The 18,450-nt window shown below is 53.2% G+C and overlaps 1 protein-coding gene across 5 annotated transcripts in view; it reads left to right on the top strand.

Annotated features, from left to right (window-relative positions):
• Positions 1-18,450, top strand: part of NAV1 (neuron navigator 1) — a 261,593-nt gene that overhangs the window by 155,712 nt on the left and 87,431 nt on the right. For all 5 annotated transcript variants that reach the window (XM_090026261.1, XM_090026260.1, XM_090026259.1 and 2 more), the window contains one exon: positions 4,127-4,492. In XM_090026261.1, coding sequence (XP_089882387.1) covers positions 4,127-4,492 — 366 coding nt within the window. The remainder of the gene's footprint in view (positions 1-4,126; positions 4,493-18,450) is intronic.

Here is an 18,450-nt window from a genome sequence, read left to right on the forward strand (position 1 = left end):
GCCTCAGTGCTGGGGATGGGGATCTGCTCAGGGGGAAGCCACAGACACTTGGAGGTGTTCAGCCAGCCTGAGAGGGTGGGACAAGGCAGAGCATACCACCAGCGAGGGGGGCAGTCCCACTGGGTGGGAGGGTGAGAGCATGGATAAGGATAGGGTGAGCTCAGTGCCAGCAGTGAGTCCATGGATTGAGCGGCAGTGCCAGGGAAACCAGTAATTGGGCCAGGCAGTCAGCTGGTTCATGGAGAGCAGGGAGCCAGGGGCTGGCTGGGGCAGGGATGCCAGTGGCCAGGCTTCCCACCCCCTTCAGCACATGGGCAGCCCCCCAGGTATTTGGGCAGGTGGGAGTTCAACTCAAGCCTCCTGCTGTGATGGCTTGGAGGCCTCTGACAGGCTGTCAGCCTAACCCAGCCCAGCCTCAGAGCAGCAGTTCGAGGGATAAGTAGGTGGAGGGATACCTACCTGTCAAAATCTCCTGCAAGCTCAGCTCAGCACAGGGCTGACCATCTGTCACTCAGTGCTGCCACTGCAGGACCATGCCCCACTGGCCCCTCTGCCACACAGGGAGAGGAGAGCAAGCAGGCCTCGGGAAGGGTGGGACAGCTATGGGCAAGGTGCTGCACTGCTGCCAGGCACTAGTGAATCGATCCCACTTCCTCTAGGTCATTAAATCTGCTGTCAGCCAGTGCCTCTCAGGACAGGTGCTGAGCTGCCCTTTCCTCCCAGAGCAGTCTGTGGCAATCTTCACTGAGGGACCTGGGGGGAGGGTGGTTGGCCACTGAAGGCAAGCTTGGAGTTCAGATCAATCTCAGATATTAGGGCTGCGACCACCCAGTCTGATCCCCTGCACAGCATAGGCCAGAGACCCCTGCCCAGGGCTGCTGCATCAAGCTAGGTCCTCTCATGGAGCTCCCTTCACCTCTACAGCAGCCCCATCCTGGGTCAAGAGCAGGGTTTGGACATGGGTCTATGGCTGGGATCTCAGCTGCTTCAGCTGAAGGAGTAATTCTATTAGATGCTGGCAGCAGTAGATTGTACTCCAATGGGCGGACCTGCCATTAGTAGGCAGGTGACATGTGCCCTGCATGTGTGTGTTACATTGCTGTCACAGGTTTGCATTACAGGTGCGCCTCAGGAGCACTCTTGGGGTGACATCAGGGAACACCCACCCTTGCATGGCTCAGACTCCCAACTAACCCTGGCCATGGCATATGTCCTCACCCGGGGTCTCTTGTCTTAGCCTGTCAGCACCCTGGGGCAGAGCCAGGAGCTGCACAGGCCCTCACACCATGGGCTCCAGGTCCTGGCTGGGGCTCCTCAGTGCTATGTGCACAAAAGCCATTCAGAATTGTGCCCGGAGCAGCTCAGAGCTTTGGCCCACTGGCACTGCCATTTGATAACCATGGGAATTAATACGGAGATGCCTGGGAAGACCATGTCCAGAGCCCCTCTCTTTCCCCTGTGCTTGGCCAGGGAGCTGGGTTACATGTGGGTCTCAGTGCACCTTCCAAGCCTGGCTCCCAGCACCAGGTACTGCCAGGTATTCACTGCACCCATTACTGGATGTGGTGATGGGTAGTGAATGTGCCATCCTGCTTGGGGAGCAAGGCATCCCAGCCTGTCCATGTGACTGCAGCACTCTAGGCTCTACATGGGCTGCCTGAGAGCAGGATCAGGGCTTGGTCTGGCTGTGTAAGGCCCTCACTGAGACGTGCCTGCCTGGGGGACCCTGCCTTCCTTGTGCCACGCGTGTAGATGAGAGGAGAACTGCACCCAAGGTACCTTCTGCAGGGCCTTGGAGTGCCCTGTACCCTGCTGTCAGGCAGCTGGCACATGCTCAGGCTCCTGATGTCTCCCTGGGCTTGCCAAAGGGGCTACTCTTTCCATGGGGCAGCTCCTTTAAGCATCTCTGCCAATCCTACCCTGGCCCTCAAGTAGACGTGAAAACCCCAGGGAAATGCTGAGAACCCTGCAGTGGTGCCCAGAGCCACAGAGAGGTGCCAGTGCCCTGGCCAGGCTTCTGTAGTGATTTGCATGTGCATCAGCCTAGATAATCCCTGAAGAGAGAACATATCTGAATGCCACAGTGACGCTGTTGCCTACTGGGCACAGGGCAGTGCCCTCCCATGCCCTAACTCCTCAGAGGTGCCTGGGGCTGGGCCTGTCCAGCATTGTTAGAGTATCACTGCACATCACAGAGACCACACTTGGGAGGGTGAGTGCTGCCAACTCAGCTCCACCCATGATGAGTCACGGCAGGAGGGGACCCAGCAAGCAATGGCAGGGCTCCCCTCCAGCCTGTCTGCTTTGCTTAATGTTTGGCTTGCAGTTCCAGAGCAACAGCTCCCTGCAGGTCTGGGTGCATGTATTCCTTATGGCGCACTTGCTGTGAAGATGCCAGCACTTGCGGTTGGGCAAGTGAGACCAACCTACAAGGGACTGGCTGGAAGACAGTTTGTGAGATTGTGGCCCAGGTATACAGAAACCCAGTGGGAGCAGGCTGAGCCACTCCAAGCGTTCACATGCCTCCCACACCAGACCCATGAGGTCAGGGAACAGGCGTGGAGGCTGGATGAACCAGGCACACAGCAAAGGGGAGCTGAATGCATGCAAGGTTTGCTTGCACAGAAGAGGCATGCAGAGAGGAACTCTCTGCAGCAAGTGTGCATATCAAATCCAGGCTGAGGTCACCCCAGCCTTATGAATGCCTCTGGATTTCGAGATGATCTCCCTTTTGTCCATTTCCTTTTGTGCTCTGATGAGTCAGCAAAGCAGACAATGAAACTCATGGCTGGGTCAATGCTGGGTGTGGATCCCCTGCCTGCAGGTGTCTGGGTGAGGCATCTGGGATTCTCCAGGTGACTCCTGGGTCTGCAAAGGGGATAGGAGAGGGTGAGACTGGAGCACAGCCCCAACTTGCAGCCTCTGCTACCCCAGCCCTGGGGTCTCCATACAGAGCCCTGCTGCTGCCGTCCATCCTGGCTGCACTCTCTCCCCCTTGTCCTCTCTGCCTCGCTCCCAGGTTCAGGTATTGTAACAACGGGGCAACCCATTTGCAAGCTTACTGTCTGAGGTTGAACCCCATGATCAGGATGGTCAGGCCTAAACAGAGGCAATGGGACGTGAGCATGCAGGTTACCAGCTTGGGCTGTGGCAGTGCCTGCGTCCCCAGGTGGGGGTAGCCAGGTTTCATTAAGCTCTTCCTGGGGAAATGTGTGATGTCCAGAGAAATCGCCCCCCAGTGGATGGCTCAGGAGCTGTTGGCAGCTTTGAGCCTGACATTCAGGGCTCCAAAGCCTACATTTAATTCCAGCTTAACAAGACAGCTCTTGTGTTTCAACACAATGATCAAAACCATCTCGGCTGGGCTGCTGTGCCCAGCCCTGCCCTACCCTGCTCTGCCTCTAGCCAGATCTCCCAACCCCCTGCTTTTCATGACTGCTTTGCATTTCACATCTAGTGGCTACTTTACAGAAGGCAAAGGTGAAGGGAAGGGCTTGGAATGGGAGTGTGAGTAGGACCAGGATGCTGCTCCCACTTTCTCTGTGGGGCAATTAGGCTCTTCCAGGCCCACACTTAAGCTTCCCTGCAGCTCCCCAGGCCTAACTCCCCTGTAAGCTAAATGCAGGCAAGGGTCACAGGCACAAAATGCGCTGAGTGCACAGAAAAGGCATGGAGACCCGCCTTGGGAGCCATGTCCCTGCCGCTGCTGCAGCACTGCTCTTTGGCACAGGCCTGGGATAGGCCTGGGAGCAGAGTGGATGGCTCTGATCCTGTTCTTTACAGAGCCCCTGGAAGGAGGGGGTGACACAAATGAGGAGGGTGAAGGGGCAGCAGGGGTGGTGGGAATAAAGTGAAGGAGTCATATAGGAAGAAGAAAGGGATTATGGTTAAAACAGCGGCCCAGCGCTCCAGATTAGTAGTTCCCCATCATGGCTCTGCCCCGAACTTGCTGTGTGGCTTTGGGCCAGAAATCCCAAAGCCAAGCAGCCTTATTTTCAAAATGCAGAGCACCTGCAGCCTCTGATGCCTGAACAATAGCAAAATGGGACCCAGGGCTGGAACTGCTGCCTTGCATTTACTGTCCTTGGGCCACATGCCCCTAATCTCTCCTCTGTGTTCCCTGCAGCTCCCTGGAGATGACCTGCTATGACAGCGATGAGGCGAACCCCAGGAGTGTGTCCAGCCTGTCCAACCGCTCCTCCCCATTGTCCTGGCGCTATGGGCAATCCAGCCCTCGCCTGCAGGCTGGAGATGCTCCCTCTGTGGGTGGGAGCTGCCGCTCAGAGGGCACCCCCAGTTGGTACATGCATGGGGAGCGTGCACACTACTCCCATACCATGCCCATGCGCAGCCCCAGTAAGCTGAGCCACATCTCCCGGCTGGAGCTTGTCGAATCACTGGATGCTGATGACGTGGATCTGAAGTCCGGGTACATGAGCGACAGCGACCTGATGGGGAAGACCCTGACGGAGGATGATGACATCACCACAGGGTGAGTACCAATGCTGGCTGCTAGCACCTGGAGGCAGGCAGTCTGGAGTCAGCCATTTCTGGCCTGATCAGGGTTTTAGTAAGTAGATAAAAGCTTTCCCTAGTCTGACCTAAGCCAAATGGTCATGTTTATACCAAGAGAGGTAATGTGAATGCATGGAAGACCTCAGTAGCCTTCCCCTGTGCACGTCTGATGGATGATGGGGTCTGTGGCTAGTGTTGTTTAGCATCTGGTGGCCTCTAAAACCATCAAGATGGAAAGTGTTAGCATCCTTTGTAGTCCTGGTGTCCAGCATTCCCTCTAAGCTGTGTGGCGTGTGCAGCCACGCAGGCGTACCTGGCAGCATGGCATGAGCGTGCCTGCATGGCCATGCATGCCACACAGCGTAGAGGGAACGCTGCTGGTGTCTAGCTGGAAGTGCAGCACGTCTGAGGTGAATGCAGGCTGGTGGGGCTTTTTTTGAAAGGACTGTTTGTCTGGCAGACTGGGCACTTAGGGAACAACACATTTAATCCTGATTTTGGAAACTATAATGGTTCTAAATCTGGCCCTGACACCCAAACCACACTGCTAGGCTGTGGGACTGTGTGGGAGCCTGAAGGGCAGTGTAACAAAGGACAGAGGAGAGAGGGCCGATGGCCACTGGCATGCTGGGAGGTATCTGGTAGTCTGGCTTTGTGTTTGCTCCCTGCACTGTGGTGAAAGGGAGAAAGGAGCACATGGGAATACCTGGTGCCTGTTCCTGCAAGGGTCCAGAGCTCTGGCCATGTCCCCATAAATCAGCAGAGCCCTACTGAAGCCCCACTGACTGCAGTAGAGGTCTCTTGATTTACATCCACTGAGGGCCTGGCCCTTCAACTCTAAGGACATGCTCTGGGATACATTGACTGCCCCACCAAGAGTGCAGCAGGCACATGGCATGGGCAGGCGCACCGTAGCAATCAGAAGGACATGGTTGCAAGGTCCAGCCAGGTCTCTTGGGCAGGGGATCAGAGTGATAAGATGCAGGGGCACTAGTGGGCCTCTGGTGACTCCGTGACTCCACCTGAGCTCCCCTTCCCTATGCCCACAGGTCAGGAAGGGCTATAAATGGACACCTGGGAAGCAGCTGGGGCTTAGCTGCACAGCCAAGGGCCCAGGACTGTGGGAACTCCAACCAAGGCATCTTTGGTACCTCCTTCCTTCATGGTTAGTCCCTGTTGGCAACATCAGCTGTACTGGAGGAGCCCTGCTGGTGACAGCTGTGCTGGGTCACCCCAGGGACGAGGAGGAGCATGCTGTGTAACAAGGGGTTGCCAGCCCCCAGCTGTGTCCAGAAGTGTGTGAGAAGGTGGGTCCAGTGATTCCCACTGAGTGCCCCCAAACCCTTCTTGCTGCTGCCCAGCCAGTCCATGCACATTGTGCTCATGGCCCCCTGGCAGGGAGAGCTCGGGACCTGATCCTGCAGTGCTTCATTGCCTCATTCCCTAGGGCAGCAGTGGGCTGGGAGGGTCTGGGCTGGGAACTGTGATGCAGCTCAGCTCTGTGCTTCCGGTGACAAGAGTATCTGGCCTTGTTTGTGCCTCGTGGCTGGAGAGGAGTGGAAATTCTGGGGCTGAGGTATTATGTCATGCATTTTCCATGTATCCCTGGAAGCATTAGAAATGCAAAAACACCCTGCGCCTCCTTCATGGGGCAAGGCATCTCTGGGGGGCTAAAAATGCTCTGACAGCAGAGGAAGCCCTGCACTGCCTTGGGGCTTCCCAGTGGAAGTCTGCAGATGTGTGAGTCCTGACCCTGGGTCCCCAGATTGTGTTGTGCCCCATGGGAGAAGGTCACACTCACCCCGGTGTTACTGGTACTAGGCTGCTGAAGTAACAGGGCCAAGAGATCGGAGTCCTTGCTGCAGGGAAGTGAGATGTTGCAGGGTAGCTGAGGAGAGATGCAGGGAGGAGCTGGAGGGTTCGGTCCTGGGAGGAGCAGAGCTCTCTCAGTTTCCAGGGGCTGTTAGGACAGTCAGTATTGTTTAGCCTCTTCCAGGATCCCCAGTAGGAGGGAGGCCCCTCAGCTCCTGGCCTGGGCACGAGCAGATTGTCTGCAAACACCCCTTTGCACACAGGCTCCCAGGCTGCGCAAGCCTGCTGCCTTCCAGTGCCAAGCTGCTGGGAGTGTGGCAGTCGGAGGGGTGGAGGTTCTTGGGTTTGAGGCTTGTGTTGTTTTATTTTAAAAAGCAGCCCTTCCCATGCTGATCCCAGCGAGCTATCGAGATGCTGCCTCAGGGTTTCTTGTTCAACAAAAATCTAGTCCCCTTCCCTCCCCCTGACTCTGGCCAGGGGCCAGGATTTCCACATATTGGAGGTTTCCTGTTTCAGTGCATGAGAAAATAAATAACTCTGGTATTTGATTTGTCCCAGATCCTGGGGAGGTACTTGGCCTGTTTCACTGCTGTGTGAGCTCTGCTGCGGGATGCTCCTAGTCACGTCAGCTCTTCGCGGTGTCTGGAGATAGCCCGCATGGCTGGGGGGTCATGCAGGGACTCAGCCCCATGTATGGGCCCATGAGTCCCCTTTGTTTCCCTTGTCTCGCATACCTTCAACCCCCTTCCACTGGAGGAGCCCAGTCCCTTTAACACCCTCATCCCTTTCTTTTTGGCTCAGACAGACAAGTGTCATGGGAAACATAAAAGCAGGGGAGCAGGCTGTGGCGGGAGGAGGCACTGTGGCTAGCTCTGCTCTGCTTTGGTATATGCCACCAGACTGCTGCAGCCACTGGTGGGAGAGCCGCCCTGGCAAGGGGGCTGCCGTGCACATGTCTGAGTCGGGCCCTCTGCAGTTCCAGTTGACCTCAGCACTGGATTCACTGGCACCACTGCCCTTGTTTGGGGTGGAGGGCAGAGGAGCTATTGTCTTGCTGTAGCTCCATTTCATGTCTCGCTCTGTGCTTGTGCCAAAGGCTGCCCTCAACTGACCCAGATGTCAGCAGGTACCTGGCTGCTTGGCCCGGGGAGTCCAAGGCAGCCTGATATGATGCTTGCTGCGTCTCTGCCTTGGAGTGCTGTTGGCTCCAGCCTGGTGTCTTTGACCACAACGGACTGCTGATCTGCAGTCCTGGTTGCTGTGTGGGGAGTGGGAAGTGGGAACATGGCCAGCAGCTTGCGGTGGCCCTTAATGCTTTGAGCGCAGGCATGAAGCCCTGCACCAGCTGCTGGCTAATTATTGATGATGAGGCTGAGTCAAAAGCAAAGCCTGTGGGTCTTCAGGGGGCTCCATTGAAACGGCACATGCAGTACTAGCAAGGTTATCATTACTGTCACTCCTGAGGAGTCTGCCCTTGACTCCTGGACTACCCTCCCCTCCCACTAGGAAGCATAATCGGAGCCTGTGCAGGTGACTAGAGCTAAGTACAGGCCTACTAGTGGGCTGGGGCAGATCAGCGCTGGCTCCATTATTCAGTAGGCTCTGCAGTAAATCAGGGGTATCCTTTTTTACCCAACTGATGTACATCAGGAATAACTCCATAGGACCCAATGACTTTGGTACCTGAATAAATAATAAAGAATAACATAAGCAGAAATTGCGTCTGCTCTCTCCTACCTTGTCCCCACTCAAGACCCCCTCCCTCAGATCTGCCACACAGTGCTAGAGCAGAAATTCTCTGACCAAGGGCCCAGCTCTATCTATATTGGTCCTGTGTGTGAGCTAGGGCTCACTGGCAAATCCAGAGAGCAGGCAGTCATTCCTGGTTGCAAAACAGTGGGAGGCCCAGTTTCTTCCCAGTTCCTTTGCTTCTGGATGGTAGGTGCCAGGAGCAGCTGAGCTGGGACTTGGCTTTGTCCCCGTCAGCAGCTAAGGTCAGCCTCTAGAAAGGAGTGCAGATGCCATGGTGGGATAGATGCGGAGGCCTAATTGGTATAGGGCCATGCAGCACATGCATTTCGTGCACACAGAGCCTTGGGGCTGGGAGGCTGGAAGCCATGGTACAGAAGCGCAGGGATCAGCTTTGCTCCAGGGAGCAGTCCTGTAAGAGGTGCTGAATGCCAGCTCAGTCCCAAGTCACCCACAGGAGCTCAAGCAGCCCTATAAGGTTTCTGGATAGGTGGGGCAGATTCGTGGAGCAGCCAGGAGGCTTTGCAGCCAAGGCAGATCAGCTTCCATGGGGAAAGGTGGATGTGACCTGTCCCAGATTGCTGCCTGTTGCCACCTTCCCCGTTGCTTTGCTGTTGGACTCTGGGTCCAGCTCTCTCCTTTATGTAAAGCGCCCAGACAGAGGGGATTAATTTCCTCCTACTCCTTCCAAACACTGAGCTGGCAGGGAGAAGCAGCCTGAAGCCCTGCATGGCAGAGGCTCCTGCGACCCCTCCTCCTTACTGCGGATCCGGCTCTGTGGTTTGGGGGGAGGGCTGTCAGACCTGCCTGCATGCATGCTGCCTTTGGGAGTGCTGGGACAAGCAGAGGGTGGCTTGCCCTTGGCATCTTTGTGCTCATAAGCCCCTCCCCACTGCAATGCTTCGCTGTGCTCTGATGCACTCCCTTCATTGTGGCCAGCAGGCAGCCTGACCTCTGCTGCATCACATCGTGGGGGCCTGGCCATGCTGGGGACCTATTGTAGGTTTTTCAATACCAGGGATTTTAATACTTGCCCTCTGTGCTTCCACTTCCCTACCGCCTTTGTGATCACTTGAAGACCTGTCAGTGGGAAGCACAACAATGACCCCCACGGATTAGCCTCTGCTATTGAACATGGGGGCACCTGCACTCTTGACCAGCCCCTGCTGTGGTAGAAGCAGGTAATGTGTCCAGGTTCAAAAAAGGAAGTGGATAAATTAATGGATGAGAGGTCTGTTAGTGGCTATTGAGCAGAATGCTTGGAGATGTTTCCTTTCTAACCCAACAAATGGTGGATCCCAGAGAGGGTACTGAATGGAGACCCACTCTAGAGATATCCGGTTCAGTGCACTTCCTCTATACCTATGGCATCCACTTTTGCTGGATACTGGGGTGGATGGACCATTTGTCTGACCCAGTCAGGCACTGCTTATGTTCTTATGATCTGCAATTGGTTCGATGTATCCTGAGACAAAAGTCCCCTCCCATATTTGCTGTCTCACTCTCCAGGGCACAGAGTCTGAGTGATGCCAGCCCTGTTTTGGGAGTACAGGCTCCTCAGAGGGTTGAGATTATACTCTTTGTTGCTGCTAATCCAGACTCCATCTAGGCTGCATCCTTGATGAAATATTGACAGAGCACCTGCTTTACTTAAGATACAGATACTTCTGCTTGCCGTGCAGTCCCTGCCCTAGCAATGGCTTCCTTTCCAGTTCCTTTCCCCATGTGGCCTCAAGTGACGACAGGCAGGCCCCAAAGCTACTCACAGGCATCCTTGGCACCAAATCTCCTCTGAAACACTGAGAAGGAGCCCAGGGCCTGGTCTGCTCCCCATACCTCTGTCCATGGGCTCACAGACCCCAGGGTGAGAAGCAGTGTCTAGGCCATACCAGGACCCAGACCAGGGAGGATGACCATCTCCCATGGTCCACAGAGTTCCCCCTGCTCAGGGATAGGGTGGGGAGGTCTTGCCTGTGCTATACAAGCATGGGAGTTACATGAACACAGTCAGATTCACAGTCCTGCCTTTAATTCCCCCCAGCATACTCTGACCTAGAATCAGTAAGATGCCGTCACTGCCCTAGCCAGGCCCCTGGCACTAATGGAGCAGAGCACTCTAAATGGTGCCATTAGTTACCCCAAACTGGGTTGCTCCTGCATTAGGAGGGGAGGCCCTTTGTAGTGAGGAGGCTTTATGGGACAGTAGGACACAGCTGGTGCAGAGCTATTAGTGTTAAACCAGAGGCAAGCAGATAAACTCTTATCTCTCACACCTCCCCTCACATCCCTTGCTAAAGCCTTAAATGAGTGCTCCCACTGCCGTTGATCACAGCATGCCCCAGTGCTTGCTGGGTTAATTCATCTTGGCACCTTATTTGGAGAGCAGCGTTGGCCACAAGCAATGGGAGCAAGCTCTGAATGCTACCATTTAAACCTCGCTAACTCAGGTCATGGGTACTGGCACTAGCACCTTTCTGCATGATAGGCTAGGGAAGTGTATCAGTAGGACCGTATGCATACCTATATGTGTGATTGCAGGTGTGGATGTGCCCAGGGTTTCTCAGTGTGCAGAAGTGTGTATGTGTGGATAAGTGTCAGGAAATGTGTGCATGGTTTTGTAGAGTTGTGGAAGTTTGATGCCTGCATAGGATCGTATGGATGGTGCCTGTACATGTATTTGTGCGTAACTTCCTGCATGTGTGTCTGTGCGAATACGGGGGGGGGTGTATGTATGTGTGTGTGTGTGCGCGTGCGTGCATGTGCGCATGCACACACAGGCATGCGCTTAGAGGGAGGCAGAATGGCCATAAAGATATATTTCACTCTCCTGGGAAGTCTGTGGCCACGTGCGTTTCAGAAGATGTTTGCAAAAGAGCCAGTGAAGTGTCTTGCTTTCCAGAGTCAATAATCTTAAATTAACTTGAGCATATTTTTACTGTGAACATCCCTGCCTGAGAAGTGATGATGAACTAAGAAAGTCCCTGGCTGGGAGTACACATGTGAGTTGGCATGCCCATGTGTGAGCACACACACACTCTAGGACTTATGTGCAACCCAGACTTCTAGAGGTTGTGCAACTGAGATTGCTGAGAGGCAGAGGCACCCTGGGGACCTTTCAGAGCTTTTATCACTCACTCTGCAAGGAGATTGTTAGCAAGTCTCTAACCGCAGTTACCACTGTCCTGGTTACAGGGCACCAGGGAGCTATTGTGGGATGGACGTTGTCAGCTCTGGATTCCCTGCCATTAACTACAGTGCAAAAGCCACTCCTACCCCCTCATGGGCGCATCCATTTGGGAGAAGACTCAGAGTAGGGCTGGGCATACACTGACTGTGCCTGAGACTTGCTACTCCTTTGTGACTGCCCTTCCCCTTGGGGAGAGTGGGTGCTAAAGCCCTGTCTGGGGAGATGAGCTACCAGTTCTCACCACCTTTTTCAGGGGATCTTGTCCTTTTCTTCCCAGTCATTCCTGGTTTCCCCCTGCTTTCCTGGATGCTTCCCCACAGGGTGGGCAGTTGGCTGGCTTTGCCTGTGATGGTTGCTGTGCCTTACAGCAGAAGGCACCAGGGATGGAGAGTTCCCGTGCTCTGACAGGCTCTGGCACAAGGGGTCAGAGGCTCAGCTGCCTCCAGACAGGTCTTGAAGGTGCTGCACAGTGTTCAGCTGGAGGGGGAAGACTTGTCCTGGCCATTTATATCTTTCTTGTTCCAGCACAGTGGGACCTGAATCCAAGCACCCCGGGGATTGGAGCTTTGTGGTACCAGGAACCCAGGTCCGGGGGGGCTTGTTCCCCGGCCAGGCAGGCAGTGCTGGGGAAGTCTGGGAAGCAGCCCTGTCTTTTGCAGATGCTTAAGCAGAGCATGATGCTTCAGGAAAGGCACAGAGCAGTTTCCATGGCAGCACAGCCAGGCTGCTGCTGCTGGGTCCACTGCGCAGCCGATGGATGTACAGAGGGTCTAGAAGAACCCCTCAGCTGGCAATGGCCTCTGCTTGCCTGCGCAAAACAGGCTGTGGATTTCCCACTTGTCAAGGACCCATGTCACACCTAAGCATAGTGTCTGCCTTCCCAAATTTTCCAGCAAAGACCTGATCCTTGCTTCTGAGTCCAAGGTGATCCCTGCTGCTGCCCAGCCATCAAATAGCACAGAGCTTCCTCAGGACCAGCCGTAGCCCTGACCCCTTTGATTGGGACACACACTATCCCCCCACCTCCTCCAGGCACTCGCAAGTGGTCCAGAAGGAAAGGCACAGGCAGCTTTCTTGGCAGAGCTGTGACACAGCAGTTGTCGGATAGTCTCTGGGTGGGTGGTTGAATGGTTTGGGAAGGGACCTGCAGTCTGGACCCATAGGCCCTATCCCAGCTCCTGTACTGGTTGTCTTTCAGGAAGGTGTTGGTTCAAAGGGGGGAGCTGAATGTGGGTGCCGCAGCTTTTCTGCAGCAGAAAAAAGACATTACTGTTGCTATGCTGTTGACTTTCAGTTCTTTATCATGCAGTTTCCCCATCTAGATGGGAGCAGAGGGCAGTTCTCTTGAGAGGAACATTAAGAGTCACAAGCTCCCACATCAGTGTAGTGACCTTTCAAAGTCATAAATCACAAGGTTAGTTGAATCCTGACGACTATAGCTGCACTTCATTCGGGGTGGTTCCATCAGAGCAACCTCTCCATGATGCAGGCTGCAGCCTTCCTGTTGGTAATGCCTTTTCCTTTGGGAAAAGACATTCCAAAGGAAGAGATGAGTTTTAGGGAGGCAAGGAGAGATCTGTGGGTAATCTCTGAACCAAACAGCTAGCAGAGATTTGCATGTGCTATATGATTGCTCATCAAAGAAATCAGCTCCACCCAATCAAGAGGCATCATTTGCCTATGCAGTTTGATTCATTATGATTCCTCGAGACCTCTGTATGGCTGACCTGCAAGGAGGTGAATGCTAGAAACATCCTGTGGCAGCACATGGCTGGGATTGGCTTGTGGTGCATACAGAGCCCATCTGCATGCCTCCCAGGGAGGATGTGAGTTTAACCAAATGTTTTGAGATACCCGCATAAAAGGAAATATTGAGAAGCAGCTATCTATTATTGCAGTAGTGGCTAGGGGGTCTGAGACAAAGAACACAGCCTGCCAGCGCTAGGTGCCATACCCACCTAGAGTGGAAAGACAGTGCTGGCTCCAGGTGCTGTTTACATGCCAAATATTCTTTCTCCTGGTACAATCCGGTGGGCTTTGGTGCAAAGACTGAAGCTGCCCTACCCTAGAAAAAAGCAGACTAGAACAGACCTACCATGGTTTCCCTTCTGCTCAAGCCCTGAACCGTGGAAGGCAGTGGTGGGATCAGGGGCATGGCTGCCTGTGGTTCGCTGTGTCTCTATAAACAAGGATCTTAATACCAGCCTTAGCAGGAGTACAACTACCGTGCTCCATGTCAAGCTGATATTAGTGCAACCTGATGCAGCCAGAGAAACTGTCTCCAGGAACACCCTGAAATGTTTGTGTTGGCTGCCTTAAAGCCTCCCCCAGCTGCCCTCACTGATACTGTCACTCTGTCCCTTCCACCGTGAGCATCTCCACTCTCCCTTCAGCAGGGGGAAGGGAAGGCAGGAAGAAACATTGCCAGCCCTAGGGCAAGTCAATGTGTCAGGTCCAGAGGGCCTGCAGACCACAAAGTGCATTCTAGGAGGGGCTTCAGAGGGTCACTGCTGCAGTGGGGGCTGTGTTTGCTCACAAGCAGGGACACAAGGCTTTCAGCAAGCCTCACATTGTGTTGTGCTGAGGGATCCTCGTGCAGTGCCTTGCCTCCAGTCTACCTGCTGTTCTGTCCCTAAAGCACCTGCCTGGGCAACATCTACCCCTAGGAAATGGGTGTGTGAGCATTTGGGCAGACCCCAAATAGCAATGCTGGTTGCAGGTCGGAATAGAGGAGCAGCCATAGGACTGGGGGTGAGGAACAGGACTGGCCAGGGAGGAGGTGCACTGGCCCATCTGGAAGGAGAGATGGGGGGGTTGAAATCAATGTAGATGCTCAGGGAACTGGAGAGGATTCAAGGAGCTGTGTATGGGGCAGCCCAAGTCTGTGAGCAGGCCGGGACTGAGGTGTGGGGGAGCTCCTGTGGGGGTTGCTTTGTCTGAAGTTAGGGCGTCATCAGGGAGGTGGACAGAGTGCTCTATTACAGCTAGGTGTAGCCCATAATTTAGCGTTTTCTTCCTACTTTAGTCCCAACTAGGCCTTTGCCTGCAGCTGTTCAGGAAGGGTCTCCAACACCCCTAGATCCTTGAGTCTACACAGAACTGGCAGGACCCTCATTTAGAAGGATTCACTTGGAAGCGGCGCACACAGCAGGCAGCCCAGAGCTCACCCTGCATAGCGCAGTGGGAGAAGGGCCCACACTGCTGGGGTTCATGGTGTGAGCCTGAGGTTTTGGCCCTAAAGTCCTTACTCTGGGGTAAACTGCCAATACACATCGCAGCTGCAAGTGCCAGTTCCCACTGAAATATTGGAGACAACTTGCTGTCACCAGCATGCCAGGAGATCAGGCTGGATGGTCTTGGCCAAAAAAACCTAAAAGAAGTGGAAAATGATTTATTGCCTAATTGTGACACTTTCATTTTACAATTTACCTTCATTTAATTCATTTTTTAAAGTCAAAGAAAAGAAGTCCAGTGGAGGGCAATGAAAATGGTGAGGTGGCTGAGGAACATGACTAATGAGGAGAAGCTGAAAGAACCGGGCTTATTTAGTTTGCAGAAGAGAAGACTGAGGGGGGATTTAATAGCAGACTTCAGCTACCTGAAGGGGAGTTCGAAAGAGGATGGAGCTGGACTGTTATCAGTGGTGACAGATGACAGAACAAGCACCGATGGTCACAAGTTGCAGCAAGGGAAGTTTCGGTTAGATATTAGGAAGAAGTTTCTCACTAGAAGGGTAGTAAAACACTGGAGCAGGTTACCCAGAGAGGTGGTGCAATCTCCATCCTTGGAGGTTTTTAAGACCCAGCTAGACAATGACTTGGCTGGGACGATCTAGTTGGGGATGGTCCTGCTTTGAGCAGGGGGTTGGACTAGATGGCCTGAGGTCCCTTCCAACCCTCAGTGTGCCTGTTGTGTGACCCAGGGCACACTTCATTTTCTGACTTCTCAGTCTGCTCAGGCTACACCCAGCTCAACTGCGCACACGGCTCTGGAGTCAAGCGCTACTGTTCTGGCGGCAGGAGACGGGGCTCTGAGGCTGCGGACCAGCACTGCAGAGTACGGGGCAGTTTGGCTTTCCCTGCGTGTGGCAGAACGGGGCGCTGCGGGGGGGCAATGATTTCTTGAGTCCTGGGATTCTGGGATTGCTCGCCATCGAGAGAGGCAGGTGCCACAGAGATCAGGAGTGCCCTGTTTCTGGGGGGGCAAAGCATGGGCAAACAGGGCAAGGAGCACAACCCCAACAAGGGAAACAGAGGCTGGGCAGCCCTGGGAGGCAGGAGCAAGAAAATAAGGATGCCTCTAAGTGTTGCATTTATTCAAGGGCTTGTTTCAGGACCACCCAGTCTGCTCTTCTGTATTTTTCTCTGAGTTTCTCCAAGAGGAAGGAGGATTGTGGGATGAAAGCTCTTACTTTGAAGGGATCAGGGTGTTGACTCTTTAATGCAAAGGACCTCTTTCCCAAGTGTTTCTCAGGCCTTTGAACTAAATAGGCAGTGACACAAGCAAGCCAAATGCAGAGCATTTTTAACAGGTTAAAAGAAATCTGTAGGGTTTTTTTTCAACAAATGAGGTTGCCCAGGACTGGATATGTGATGACCTAACCCTGCTGGCTCTGCAGAGAAACCTGTAGTCTTTCAGAGAAAGCAGAGTAGATAAAACATGAATTTCTAGTGCTAAAAGCAGGAAGTCTTCTCCAGCTATTGCTAGAATGAGGGTACCATGCAGATAAGAGGCATTTGTTTGCCCTTTCCAGGTCACTGCTGAGTGCTGCTAGGAGGCTTCTGGAGTGCAGCTGCCTTGCGTAGGTCACCCATGTGGCTGGCGGGAATGGGTATTAGAGCCCCTGGCAGCTGGATGCTACACTGCACAGGAGTTGCTGCCAGTAAAGTTTGTTGGCGATATTCATTAGAGAGTCAATCTGGCACATCTCTAAAATGGGGAGATGATATTTCTGTATCTCTCCGGGGCTAAAAGATCTACCTACACACCATGGTCTGTGATGTTCTCACATACTACAATGAGGAAGCACACAGGCGTCTGCCCAGAGAAGGGGCCTGTAATAGGCCATGTGAGCACTGACTGCTACACTTGTCTGTGAAAAAAGTCTTTGTCTTCTGAGCAGGCTGCTTGGAGGAAACTGGATTTTTGACTAAATCATATCAATTCCCACAAAAACTCTCAAAGGAAAATTATGCAGAAATGAAAATAAAAAAGGTTTTTGGGAATGTCAGTATTTATTTTCTTGTCATTTTATTGAATGCATTTTTCATGCTTACATTATTTGTATTCTCTTTTTATTATTTCATGTAATTTGGAGTAGTGCAGAATAGTATATAATGCAATAAACTAAATGCTTAGGAAGTGTCAAACTTTCACTGTAAGGCACAGAAAATGTTTCAATCAGTGCTAAGTGGCAGATGCCTTAAGTGATTTTAAAAATAATAGACTAGACTAGACTAGTCCAACTATATATAGTGTGCCCTCCTCCTAATGCGATGAAATAATGTAAAAATAATATGTCTGAAAAAACATGCAATAACATGAACATTGAAACATGTTTTGAAATACTAAAAGGACCTTTTTCCAAGACTAATTTTTTCAGGAATTTGTCAGTGAATGGTAAAAAATGTTCGCTTTTGTCCCAGATCAAAAAAAAACAAACTGTGCCTTGTCGCTCTTTCCAGCAAAGGGAAACTTGGTTTTTGGCTCAGTGCTGGAAAGCTTACAAACTAATGTTCCTCCCCACCCCAGAGGTGTTTGTGGTGATGGCTGCAGATCTCCTGCTTTTCTGACAGGCACTCGATATGTGCAGACCAAGTAGTATGGCCCCATCCTCCTCCCCTTGCAGCCAGGGTTTATGCTGCCATTGACTTGAAAGGCAGCAGGAAGAATTCCCCAGCGCTCACTCCTCCTCACACTGTGATGTAGCAGCACAACATGCCCTTAGGTACAGACCTGAAAAGTGACGGAGAGAGGCTGGGAGCAGAAAAGATCTCTTGGGTCATCTGAGCTGTCCCCTTTTTCTCTTATACACAATCGCTCAGGCATACTGCCTCCAGCCCCTTTCCTATTCTCTTGTCCAGGCCTTGAGCATAGGGTTCCCCTGCCTTTCGTCCATGCGTCTCTCACCCCCTCCTGGTCGCTCTTAGGGAGCTCCTTTCATTCTCCTTATCCTGGTGCTCCAATTCCAGGATTGCTTGGGCTCTATACAGGACTGTTCCTCACAGGCTCATGCTTCTGGCCAAAAAAAGCCCACGTGGAGGATGTGATTGGTCAGGAAGTTGGCAGGTCGCTGCTGGCACATGTGTCTCCTTTCAACAGGAGCTGACTAAGCAAGTAGCCTATGGAGTAGTCTCTGCCATGAGTGAAGTGTGCCACCCATTTTAATCTTGAAGAAAAATGTGCCCTGGGCATCAAAAGTTTGGGAAACACCCTTCTAGCTGGATCTGCTGAGTCCTTGGAGCTGCTGCTCCTGCAAGCTGCTCCTCCTCCATCAGGGAGCAATTCCCAGCCCACGTTGGATGGACAGACAGACACTCCCACTTCTTGCTGCTGACTGACATCCCCTTGCAGAATTGGGGCACTGGCTTCTACTGTGAGTCATTCCCGTTTGCCCTGATCTATCTCCACTCCGCTCTGTTGACACAGACTCCTCCAGTTTCCAGCCCTGGGCTTGCTCCTGGAGATGGACGGAGAGCCTGGGAATCTGTATCTTGCTCAGCTCCCTTCTCCCACTGCTGCGAAGCCTGGTCTCGCCAAAAGTTTGCTCATCTTGGCTTCTTGTGCCTGCATCCTGTGGAGCAGTTAAGTCCTTCATGCACCTGAAAGGCAGCCTGTTTGGTCAGGGCCCCCCACAACAGTTTAGATCAGTGTCTGATCTTGCAAAGAAATACTGGCCGGCTTCTCCGCCCTGTTCTGGCCCCTTGAGACTGCAGCTGCAGTGGCAGACAGGCCAGATCAACCTCGCTTCTGCTCTGGGAAGAATTCTCCTCTCCACACCCTGCACAGGGATGCCGCCGGCCTCCTGGCACAGGGAGAAGCCTCCTTAGTGCCTGCCACTGCATGAGTGGAGGCAGAGCTGTTCTCCACTGTGCCTGAGGCTGGACAGGCCTGTGCCAAGCCCAGTACCAGGGCATGAAGGTGGCTTGTAACACTGCGTCCTGCCCATCGCATGAGTGCAGGGTTGG

The sequence above is a fragment of the Crocodylus siamensis genome, chromosome 13 (genome assembly GCF_052110815.1).
Source record: "Crocodylus siamensis isolate JL-2025a chromosome 13, ASM5211081v1, whole genome shotgun sequence".
NCBI lineage: Eukaryota > Metazoa > Chordata > Crocodylia > Crocodylidae > Crocodylus > Crocodylus siamensis.